At 43.8% G+C, this 12,737-nt stretch overlaps 1 protein-coding gene across 1 annotated transcript in view; it reads right to left on the bottom strand.

Annotated features, from left to right (window-relative positions):
• Positions 1–12,737, bottom strand: part of PRKCZ (protein kinase C zeta) — a gene marked incomplete at its 5' end in the record, with an annotated part of 158,851 nt that overhangs the window by 143,592 nt on the left and 2,522 nt on the right. The window contains 1 exon segment of the mRNA XM_014592755.2: positions 10,311–10,361. Coding sequence (XP_014448241.1) covers positions 10,311–10,361 — 51 coding nt within the window.

Raw genomic sequence — 12,737 nt, 5'->3', positions numbered from 1 at the left:
CAGTGCCCCAAGGACCATACTGCCCACCCTGCCGACACCAGCCTCTACACAAAGTCTCTACTGCAAAGAGGGAATGTGGAGACCCCGGGGAGAAGCGCCTCATGGGCCACTCAAATCCAAGAGAAGAGACATGAGCAATGGTCAGTGAGGCCCCATGCCACCCTAGAAGCAGAAGTTTGTTCCAGACTGACCAAAGACCAAAGTACAAGAAAAAAGTATTTCTGTCACTAGGGGAAGGCAGAAAGAAAGCTATCAACAGATTGGAACGTACCGAAGTCAAACATGACATTTCTGAGAAACAAAGGCTGAGGAGAGGATTGGAGGAGTGCTGGAGCTGCAGGAAGTGCCAGCCCAGCACCATGCGGTGCAGCTGTGAATGCGCAGTGCACAGGAGGAACACGAGGATGGGGAGATGCCAGTTCTTGTGGCCCATCACAAAGCCCTCTGTGCCGCTGCCCTGGAGCCCTGGCTGCCCAGGCACCTGCAGCAGGTGGGCCTCCCTCACACACCTACTTCAGCACGTGATGAAGGGCTACCACGGACTCACATGTTGGAGGTCCCTTCTTGCCATGACTCACAGCCCTCACTTCCCACCAAACCACCCAATGTCTCAATCCTTCACCTCTCCTTCCCTGTCCCAATCCCCTGAAAAGGAACCATACTTCCACTTGAAGAACACGTCCTCCCAGTCTCAGCCCCCAACCAGCCCTCACTGCTGACAAGAGGGAGCCCAGTTTCTCAGCTAAACCCCCAGGGTGCATTCACCCCACTTACTTGCACTTGACAGACAACAAGGGTGGATCTGAGGTCCACTCACATAGAACCCAAGCCAGTCTGAAGTCAGACCCCCTTTAAGCGGGAAAACCTGAATCTTGTATATGAATAAACACGGCAGCAGTATCCATAATAGCCTCAGGTAGGAACAGCCCAGGTGTCCATCAGTAGATGAATGAACAAACTGCTAAATTCATACGATAGAATGTTATTCAGCCCCAGGTCAGCAGGTAGTATGGAGATTAAGGCGGCTGGACCCCACATGGCTGGCTGTGTGGTTCGAGTACTGAACCCAGTGACTTGAAAAACATACCAAATAGGGGGGGTCCTGCCTCCGAAAAATGGAAAAAAAGAAAACACACACACACACACACACACACACACCGGATGCATGTGTGTGTTTGCCCAAAATTCTAGGAGAAGGGATTATGACATGATCATCCTCCCTGGGGACGTGCTTGCTCTCTATCTCTGTCTCAGTTTCTCAGCCAAACCCATTCACTCTATAGCAAAACAAATGAAAAAAATATTATCCAGTCATTAAAAAAAATTTTTTTTAAGGTAGAGAGAAGATAAAGAAATAGAGAACTTGAATGACAGAATAAACCATGAAAGGGACCAGCAGATAGTATAATGGTTACGCTGGACTCCCACATAGTCAACCATGGTTTGAGTCCTACCCCAGCAGCTTAAAACTCACACTGGGCGTGTGGGTGTGTGTGCCCAAAAATCCTGAGAGGAGAAGGGATTGTGGTGTGGCCGTCCCCTGGGGGTGATTTCTCACTTTCTGTCTCTTTGTCTTTCTCTCTCTGACGAGCATACCCACCCTATAGAAAAAAATTCCTCTTAAAAAAAAGAAAACAAAAAAAAGAATAAACCATTCAACCTAACATCTAGAGCACCCCCCCCACCCCCGCAGCAGCAACATGCACACTCTTCTCAAGTGCACACAGGACATTTTCCGACAGGTACCACTGCAGATCCACAGATTAAATCTTAATAGTTAGGTCTCGGGCCCAGCAGATAGCGTAATAATAACATCGTTGGACTCCAATATGGCTGACCACAGTTTAAGTCTCAGACTCAGTAGCTTGAAACTCACACCAGGTGCATGTGTGTGCATGCCCAAGAGGAGAATGGGGGAGAAAGGAAATCACCCCCTGGGGATCTTGCTTTCTGTCTCTTTCTCTTCTGTCTCTCCACGTGCCTTATAGCAAAAATTTCTCTTAACAAAAAATAGTTCTCACACAAAGTATCCCCTCCAACCACAACAGGATGAAGTTAGAGATTAGTAACAGAAGGAAAACAGAAAATTCACAATTTATGGAAATTGAACAACATGCTCAACCAATGCACCAAAAACAAAATCACAAGGCAAACCACAAAATACTTAGAGACGAAAGAAAAGTAAAACACACCTTACCAAACAAAACTTAAGGGATGCAGAAAAAATTTATAGTTATAAATGCCCACATTTAAAGGAAGGAAGGAAGGAAGGAAGGAAGGGGAAGGAACGAAGGAAGGAAGGAAGAAAGAAAGAAAGAAAGAAAGAAAGAAAGAAAGAAAGAAAGAAAGAAAGAAAGAAAGAAGAAAGGGAGGCTGGCCTTGGTCTGGCCCCATGGTACAGTGGTTAAGTGCTACACAGAGGAAGCCAGATCCCATGTGGCTGATGTGCTTTTGAATCCTGACCCTGGCAGCCTCATATGAGGCTCCTATGCATGTGTCCAGGATTCTGAGGGGATGGAGAATCGAAGGAAAAGAATAGGCCTCATTGTGGGGGTGACCAGGCTCCACTGGGGGGTGCTTTCTATCTCTTTCTCTGGAGGGTTTGCGCTCTCTTTCGGTGTCTTGCATATACATGTGCTTTCTATTATGAATAAAAGTGAGCAAAAAAAAAAAAAAAAAAAAAGGCAACTAGAAGCCACCAGGTGGCATGGTGGTTAAAGGCACTGGACTCCCACATAGCCAACCATGGTTCAAGTCCTGGACCTGGTGGCTTGCTTTTTCACTTTCTCTCTCTCTGTCTGGTCAAATTAAAATAAATGAATGAATAAATAAATAAAGTTAAATAAAATAATTCCTTTTTTTTTTCTTTTGAAGAGGGTTTTATGCTATAAGGTTCATGAGCTCACCAGAGAGACAGAGAAGACAAGAAAGAGAGAATCAACCCCCGGGGGGATGGCCATGCTGCAATCCCTTCTCCTTCATTCTCCTCTAGGGATCTTGGGCACGCACACACACTCGCCCAGCATGAGTTTAAGCCACCAGGTCCGGGACTTGAACCACGGTTGACTACATGGGAGTCCAGCGACATAGCCATTACGCCAACAGCTGGTCCCTAAAATAATTTAAAAAAAAAAAAAACCTAGAAAAACCTCAAGTTAATCACAAGATAAGGAACTAGAAAAAAGAATAAACTAATTTTAAAGCCAGCAAAAGGAAGAAAATAATAAAAATTAGAGCAGGAATTAAATGTAAAATAGAAAAACAATAGGGAGAATCTGTGAAACCAAAAGTTCGCTCTCAGATTGGCTCAACAAAATTGACAAATCTTTTGCTAGATGGACTAAATAAAAAGAAAAGAATTCAGTGGCTGAAATAAAAAACAAAAATAGGGACATAATTGCTGATTCTACAGAAATAAAAAGATTATGAGAGAGTACTATAAATAACTGTATGCCAACAAATTAGACAACCTAGATGAAATAAATGGAAAATCGGGGCTAGCAGGTAGTGTGATGGTTAAGGGCACTGGACTCCCACATGGCCAATCGTGGTTTGAGTCCCAGACCTGGATGCTTGCTGGCTTGCTTTCTCACTTTCTCTATCTCTGTGTTTCTCTCTGGAAATATTAAAATAATAATAATAATAAATAAAGTTAAATGGAAAATCTAAAAACATAACTAGTAAGAAGACTGAATCAGTAATCAAACTTCTGACAAAGAGAAGCTTAGGCTCTGATGGCTTCGTTGGTGAAGTCTACCAAACCTTTAAAGAAAACCTAACATCTACTGTCTCCAAAATAATTGAAGAGAACATTTCCTCATTTGTTATACGAGGCCAGCATTTCCTTGACAGCAAAGCCAGACAAAGACATTACCACAAAAGAAGACTACAGACCAGTATTTCCGATGAACATTGATGCCAAAATCCTCAACAAAATACTAGCAAAACAAATTCAGCAGCACATTAAGAAGACTACACACCATGACCAAGTAAGATTTATTCATGGCACATAAGAATAGCTCAGCATATAGAATTAATCATTATAACAACCCACATTAACAAAACGAAAGGAAATAAAACACACTCAGTTGATGTGGAAAAAATTTTTGACAAAATTCATCAGTAGCATGACAAAAACCACCAGTGAACTAGAAACAGAAGATGACTATCCCAACATTATAAAAGCCATATATGAAGGCCAGCTCCGTGATGCAGCTATTACACACTACTCAAGAGAAGTCAGAGCTTACATGGTGACAATGGTTCAAATCCCCAGCCTGGTCAGTCTGAAACACCTTGCGCATATATGCAAGTGCCCAACAGCTGACAAACTGGAAGACTGGGGGAAGGCATGATCAGACCTGGTAAAGGGTGTTCATCTCGCTCTCTTGTATATGTGCACATGCTCTATCAAGAATTAAAAAAAATAAGATTTTTAAAAAGTCATATATGAAAAACTCACATTGAACATCACACTCAGTGAAAGAAAGAGAGCTTTTTCTCTAAGCTCACAAACAAAGCAAGGATGCTTGCTCTTGGCACTTCTAAACAGTACAAGAATTCTAGTAAGAACAGTTAGGCAAGACAGAGAAACAAAAGGCATCTGTAGTGGAAAGGAAGAAGCAAAATTATCTCTGTTCACAGTGATAAGCTCTTATGTGTAGATAAGGCTAAACATCTCACACACAAAAAAAGTTGTTAGAATAAATAAATCCAGCAAAGTAGCAAGACACAAAGTCAACACACACAAAAAATCAGTTGCATTTCTATATACTAAAAATAAACAATCCAAAAAGGAAATTAAGAAAACAATTCCATTCACAATAGCATCAAAAAGAATAAAATGATTAGGAATTAACCAAGGAGGTGAAATACTTGTAGATGAAAATTGCAAAACATTACTAAAAGAAATGTTTAAAGGGTCAGCAGGTGGCATGGATCCCACATACCTGACTCTGCAATTCAAGTCCTGGATCTGGTAGCTTGAAAATCACACTGGGTACATTTTTGTGCATACTCAAAATCCCAAGAGGAGGGACCAGCAGTTAGCATAATGGCTATGTTGCTGGACTCCCATGTAGTCAACTGTGGTTCGAGTCCCGGACCCAGTGGCTTAATCTCATGCCAGGCGTGTGTGTGTGCATGCTCAAGATCCTGAGAGGAGAATGGAGGAGAAGGGGCTGCACCATGGTCATCCCCCCTGAGGGTGATTTCTCACTTTCCCTCTTACTCTCTCTCTCTGGCAAGTACACACATCCTAGGGCAAAAACCTTAAAAAACAAACAGATAAATAAATAAGCAGTAAAGGAGGCAGTGGATGGAATGAGGAAACAGAGGTGGAACATGCAGCAGCAGATCATGGCCAAGAGGCCAGGGCCCAGTACCCAAAGTCTGAGCCCTGCAGTCTAAACTCTACCTCTACCTATGCATTTTCCATGAACTTCTTGAAGAGGTCTCACATATGGCTCATTTTTTTGCCAGAGGGCACATGTACATGATGGGAAGAGAGAGAGAGAGAGAGGGAGGGAGGAAGCAAGCAAGTAAGCACTCCTCTGTGGAGAATGATCATGCCACAATCCTTTCTCCTCTGTTTCTCCCTCCTTTTGTAATTTTGGGCACATGCTCACAGTGCCTGACATGCATGGCTGCTGGAACTGGACTCTAACTGTGCAGTCTGCCATGTGGGATCCAGCCACCAGTTGGCCCCAGATGGTTAATTTTAAACAAGGGTACCAGTACTATTTAATAGGAAAAGGGCATTCTCTTCTTTCTTTTTTAAGAGATATTTTTGCTATAGGGCACGTGCGCTTGCCAGAGACAGAGAGACAGAAAGCAAGAAATCACCCCCTGGGAGGGATGGCCATGCTATAATCCCTTCTCTTCCATTCTCCTCTTGGGATTTTGGGCATGCATGCACATGCACCTGGCATGAGTTTAAAACCTCCAGATCCAGAACTCAAACCACAGTTGGCCATGTGGGAGTCCAGTGACAAACCCATTATGCCATCTGCTGGTCCCAACGACATCCTTTTCAACAAATGGTTCAGAGAAAACTGGATGTATATCCACAAAGAAATAAAGTTAACTCAAAATAAATCCATGTCTTAAATGTAAAAGCCTAAAATTATAAAATTTTCGGACAATTGGAACCAGCAGTTGGCGTAATGGCTATGTCACTGGACTCCCATGTGGTCGACTGCGGATCAAGTCCTGGACCCAGTGGCTTAAACTCATGCCAGACGTGTGTGCGTGCGTGCCCAAGATCCTGAGAGGAGAATGGAAGAGATGGGATTGCGGTGTGGCCATCCCTTCTGGGGGAGGGGTTTCTCACTTTCTGTCTCTCTCTGTCTTTCTGGTGACCGCACGTGCCCTATAGCAAAAACCTCTCCAAAAAAAAAAATTTTTTTTAGACAATAACATGGGACAAAAACTTCACACCATTGGATTTGGCAGCAATTTATTGGACTTAACAACAAAGGCATAGAGAGTAAAAGAAAAAGGAAGATGAATTTAACTTCATAACATTAAAACTTTGTGCATCTAAAGGTACTACTGGGGCCAGCAGGTGGCATAATGGTTAAGTCACTAGACTCCTACAAGGCCAACCATCGTTCGAGTCTCAGACCCAGCAGCTAGAAACTCACACCAAACATATGTGCATGCATGCCCAAAATCCTGAGAGAAGAATGGCGAAGAAGGAATTGTGGTATGGACATCTCTCCTGGAGGGGAGGAGGGATGATTTCTCATTTTCTGTCTCTCTGGTGAACATACACATGCTATAGCAAAAATCCCTCTAAATCAATAAAGGCACTACCAATGAAGTCAAAAGGTAACCTACAGAATGGGAGAAAATATTTACAAAATTGTGAATCTGATAAGACTATATAGAGAACACCAACAAAAAGTCAGCCCAATTTTATAATGGCAAAGGGGCCCAGCTGCACAGCACATACCCTGATCCTGGCTGAAAGGCTGAGGGACAGGTACTGGTGCATGAGACTCTATTGAGGGTACTTCTCTCTCTCTCAAAAGAAATAAACTTTTTTATAAAATGGCAAAATATACACAAAAAGCACATGCGAAGATGTTCAATATTAGTCATTAGGAAAACGCAAATCAAAATCATAATGATTTACTGCCTTATAGTTATTAGGAGGGTTACTATCAAGAAAAGGCCAAACAGGGACCAACAGTTAGCATAATGGCTATGTCGCTGGACTCCCATGTAGTCAACCGCAGTTCAAGTCCTGGACCCAGCGGCTTAAACTCACACCAGGCGCATGTGCGTGTGTGCCCAAGATCCCGAGAGGAGAATAGAGGAGAAGGGATTGCGGCGTGGCCATCCCCCCCTGGGGGTGATTTCTCGCTTTCTATCTCTCTGTCTCTCTCTGTCTGTCTGGAGAGCGCACGCGCCCTATAGCAAAAACCTCTCAAAAAAAAAAAAAAAAAAGGCCAAACAGAAAATAACAAGGTCACTGGACTCCCATGTAGTCGACCATGGTTCGCGACCCGGAAGAGGTGGCTTAAAACTCACGCCAGGCACATGTGCCTGCATGCCCAAGATCCCGAGAGGAGAATGGCCATTGCCCGGCATGGCCATCCCCCCTGGAGGGTGATTTCTCACTTTCTGTCTCTCTGTCTGTCTGGGGAGCGCACGTTCCCTATAGCTAAAAAAAAAAAAAAAAAAAAAAAAAAAAACCACCCAAAAAAAAAAAAAAAAAAAAAAAAAAAAAAAAAAAAAAAAAAAAAAAAAGAGAGAGAAAAGAAAAGGAAGGAAGGAAGGAGGGAAGAAAATAACAAGTTTTGATGAAAATGTGGAGAAACTGGACCCCTTATGCACTGTTTGAGAATATAAACTGGAACGGCTACTGTGAAAAGCAGCATAGCGGTGCTTTATTTGCAATAGCTAAAACACTGGGAAGCAATCTCGATATCTGGGAACAGATGAGCAAGTGAACACAATGTGGAATAGCCATGCAATGGGATATTACTCAGCCTTGAAAAGGAAGGAAATTCTGTTACAAATTCTGTGTTCTTACAAAAGGACATATACCACATGATTTCACTTACCTGAGTTCCTAGGGTAGTTAAATTCATAGAGGGACAAAGCAGAATGGGTTGCCCAGGGCTGGGGGAAGGAGAATGGGGAATTAGTGTTCAATGGGTAAAGTTTCAGTTTAGGAAGATGAAAGCAGTCTGGTAATAGATGGTAGTGATGATTATATAATAGATTATTGAATACCACTGAGTTATACATTTAAAAATGGATAAGATGACAATTTTTATATGTATTTTACCCAAAAAAAAAATTGGACAAAAAAGGGGATAAAATATTGACACATGCTATAGTATGGATGAACCCTGAGAAGATTATGCTGAGTGAGAGATGCTAGTCAGAAAGGACTACATATTATAGGACTCTGTGTATGAAATGTCCAGAATTGGCAAATCCACAGAGACAGAAGGTAAAGGGAGATAGAGTAAACAGAGGAATGAGAGGTGACTGCTAATGAGTACAGGAATATACTCTGGGGATGGTGGCTGCACAACAATATGAATCTACTAAATGTCACTAAATTGTTTTGTTTTTTTGTTTGTTTCATTCTACTTTTGCCAGAGGGTAAATATGCTCAGCAGAGAGAGACAGACAGAGACAGAGATAATGAGTGGTCAGGATTTGGGGCAGGCACGCACATGTACCTGGCATGTTTTTCATGCTGCTGGGGCTGGGATTCAAACTGCAATTGGCTGAGTGAGATTCAGGTCTCTTAACCACTTTGCCAGAGAGCTAGCCTTGAACCGTTCATTTTTAAAGTGTTTAAAATAGTGAAATTTATGCTAAGTATACTTTAAAATTTAAAGGAAGAAGTCCTTTTAGATTGATGTCAGATTGACAACATGCGTAGAATGTACTGGAAGATATTCTGCTAAAAGTGAACACAGGCCAAGCCAGTGCTATGCAGAACTTCCAGCTGGACATGTTCATGTGCCATGATGCCACTGCATTCCATCCATGCTTCTAGCCAGCCCGCTTCACAGGTCCTGCTAAGGCTCACGGGTGCCCTTCACATCCCCAGCCGGACCCCTCTCTCACTGACATTTGACACTGGGTGGTGCTGTTTAAGGACAAGTGTAATCACCCACTCAAGCACCAAAATGACACAGCACACCCCATCCACAGTGGTCTTCAGGTTACTAGACAGGGTTGTCCTATGTCTAAGATTAGCATTAAAGTCAAAACTGAAAGTGCAAAGTATTAGAGAGAATGCCAATAATTGTAGCAGCCCCATTGCCTGGGAGACCCTATATGAGGGTCTGTCCACATACTCGTGACCCCAGCAAGATAACAGACATCCTGCACCTCGTACGCTGTCCAGCAGGCGGAGGTCAGTGCACACGGTGGAGGAGCTACTAGCAGGGATCTATTGGCCACCCTCAGATTCTCCCCAGTACCTGCTGTGACCTCTTAGCCTCAGAAGTTCTGGCAGAATGTTCCAAATAAAACTGACTGGTCACTGAAGCCTTGGAACCACCCCTAGCAAGCATCTCAAGGACCCACTCATGTGCCCAAGATGGTCCTTTCTCAAGACTTCGCCACATTCTCTGCATTCTCCCAGGGTGACAAGACCATCCCCCAATGTCACATCCCACTTCTACCCTCCAGTAGAGACCTGAGCAAGCCCTTGGCAGGGTCTAAGTGCTTAGTGTGGCAATTCTCCAAGCCCTAGTCATAGGCTTGCTCTGTCCTGGAGGATGGCATGGAGCAAAACTTCTCCCACCTTTTCAGGGTCTAGCAGCCTCTGGGCTGTGGTCAGAGGGAAGTCACAAGCTCCTGGGATTCATCTCCTTTTATCTCTTACCAAGAGATCCAATGCAGAAATAAGTGGGATGCCTTCAGCTCATCCCAAAGCAGTAGGAACTGAGGAGAGGACAGATAACCAGGTCTGTGAGTTGGACAGACACATGGGAGCAGTGTCTAGCTATCCAGGTTATGTCCTTTCTCTCCTAGAGAAGAACAGTACATCTCTTGAACTTTGCATTCCGCTATCAATCAACGGAGCTGGTCCCCTCCCTTGATGCAGGGCTTGTCAGCCAGAACATACACACAGGAAGAGGCCGAGGGTGCCTGCTGCAGTGGAACCCCCACTCGCAGTCAGTGGCTGCTCACACCAACTTTAGCCCCTTCAGGAGCATAAGCACCCCCAAGCCATGTTCCACAAAAAGCAATAACTTCCCCTTCTTGGCACAACAGATGGATGATCTAACCCATGCATGGTTACCAGTTACGGGAAACAGTCCAGTACTTACTGTCCTCTCCGGGACAAGGCATGCCCGGCTGCTCAGGGATGCTTGGGAAGACTAGAGAAGAAAAAGTAAGAAGAAGGTTAGTGCACTGCGGTGCCACTGAACACAGCCTTTTCTAAAGTCCCTGCCCGGCATTGGTTGACCAGATGTACTTTCACACAAAGTACTCACTATAACCAATGAAAATCTGCTCTTTGAAGATTATTATTTTTAATAGAGGTCTTTGCCATAGAATGTGTGCACTTGCCAGAGAGACAGACAGAGACAGTGAGAGACAGAGACAGTGACAATGAGAATTCCCCCCTCCAGGGGTATGGCCACAGCACAATCCCCCCTCCTCCATCTTGGACACACATGCCTGATGTGATTTTCAAGCCATGGGGTCTGGCATCCATGATTGGCCCATGGAAGTCCAGAAACTTAACCGCTATGTAACCTGCTGGCCTCAGGGAGATTCTTTTTAACAAGGCAAAACCTTGGAAGTCCAAGTACATCTATTTACACCAAACTCCATTTTATAAAACTTCAAAAGCCACTGACAAATTTGGGAACAGCAGTTAGCATAATGGCTATGTCACTGGACTCCCACATAGTCGACTGTGGTTCGAGTCCCGGACCCGGCGGCTTAAACTCATGCCGGGTGTGTGTGCGTGCATGCCCAAGATCCCGAGAGGAGAATGGAGGAGAAGGGATTGCGGCATGGCCACCCCCCCTGGGGGGTGATTTCTCGCTGTCTCTCTGTCTCTCTCTGTCCAGGGAAGGCACACGCCCTATAGCAAAAACCTCTCCCAAAAAAAAAAAAAAAAAAAGCCACCGACAAATTCATGGGAAAAGCTATCAGAGGGGTATTATCAGCAAAGCTGTTGGAGGAAAACTACTGATTTGTATTAAGAAATAAATAAGGCAATTGGAGGGAACTGCAAACACTTTAAAAATCAACTTTTAAAAGCACCTTAGATTCCATTTCTTTATACTCAAGACAGAGTTTAAAATTTAATTTTTGTTTTGAGAGATTTTTGCTACAGGGTGTGTGCGCTTGCTAGAGAGACAGAGGCAAAAAGTGAGAAATCACCCCCCCAGAGAGGTGGGAGATGGATGTCCATACCACAACCTCCTCCATTCTCCTCTCAAGATTTTGGGCACACATGCCCGGCATGGGTTTTAAACTGCCAGGTGTGGGACTTGAACTATGACTGACTATGTAGGAGTCCAGTAATATAACTCTTATGTTATCTGCTAGTCCCCCAAATTTAATATTTTAACATATATTCTGAGCTTCTGCAATAAATTACTAAAATAGAAGCTTAAAACATATTAAGACATAGGGGCTGGCAGGTGGCAAGGTGGTTAAGGGCACTGGACTACCACATGATCAACCGTGGTTTGAGTCCTGGACCTGGTGCCTTGCTTTCTCACTTTCTCTCTCACTCTGTCCCTCTCTGGTCAAATTAAAATAAAAAAGTTAAATAAAGTAATTCTTTTTTTTTTTAAGTATTATTAAGACATAGTTAAAATAAACATTTTTTCTTTTTTGTAGTTTGCTATAGGGTATATGTACTCAGTGAAGAGAGACAGAAAGAAAGAAGGAAAGCGAATGAGAAATTGCTCCCCTCGCCCTCCCTCCCAGGATGGCCACACCCACAATCCCTTCTCCTCCATTCTCCTCTTGGGATTTTGGGCACGCACATGCATTCCCAATGTGTTTTTCAAGCCACCGGATCCAGAACCTGAACTGCGCAACTGGCCATGTCAGATCCACTGCTTTAACCACCACATTACTCAGTTGGCCCAAAAAAACTATTTTCTTTATCAAGAAAATAAAGCAAATTTGTAAAGCACCATACTTTAATGAGAGAGGCAAAGTATATATTTGCTATGACAAGTGGACTAGGTTAGGCTTTAAATTAACACATTTATATAAAGGACTGTGAAACTGGTATTTAAACCTACTCGCCCGGTGCAGGGAGAATGGTGACAAGAAATATTTCTGACAAGAAATAACAGGTGGTTTGAAGCTTAGGTCCCATCCTTCAAGCTTAATGATCTGTGTCCAGACCTATGGCAAAGAGTCCAAGCCACAGCCTAACCATAGATGCCAGAGCCAGACACTCTGCAGGACCCTAAAAATGTTGGGGAGCTCAATCCAAAATGCCCAACCTAAAGTATGTATCTGAAATAATCACAATGAATACCACCCATGAATCAATTCATAACATGGCTCTGAGCTTAGAAAGCTGAGTCTGGAGACAGGCCAGGAAGCCACACACAGAGAGGGGGCCGTCAGGCCGTCTCCCACTCTGCCTGCTCATGCCACAGACCCTGGACTAGCCCTGAGCCCTCTGAGCATGTAAAAGATCCACCCAGATGGGTGAGTCTGGCTTCTGATGCACCGAGTAAAGCCAGCCTGAGGCAGAGCGGGCAGGGAGAGAC

The sequence above is a fragment of the Tupaia chinensis genome, unplaced genomic scaffold, assembly GCF_000334495.1.
Source record: "Tupaia chinensis unplaced genomic scaffold, TupChi_1.0 Scaffold138464_1, whole genome shotgun sequence".
NCBI lineage: Eukaryota > Metazoa > Chordata > Mammalia > Scandentia > Tupaiidae > Tupaia > Tupaia belangeri.
Note: the sequence above shows the minus strand (reverse complement) of the source record. Positions and strands in the feature narration are given on the sequence as shown.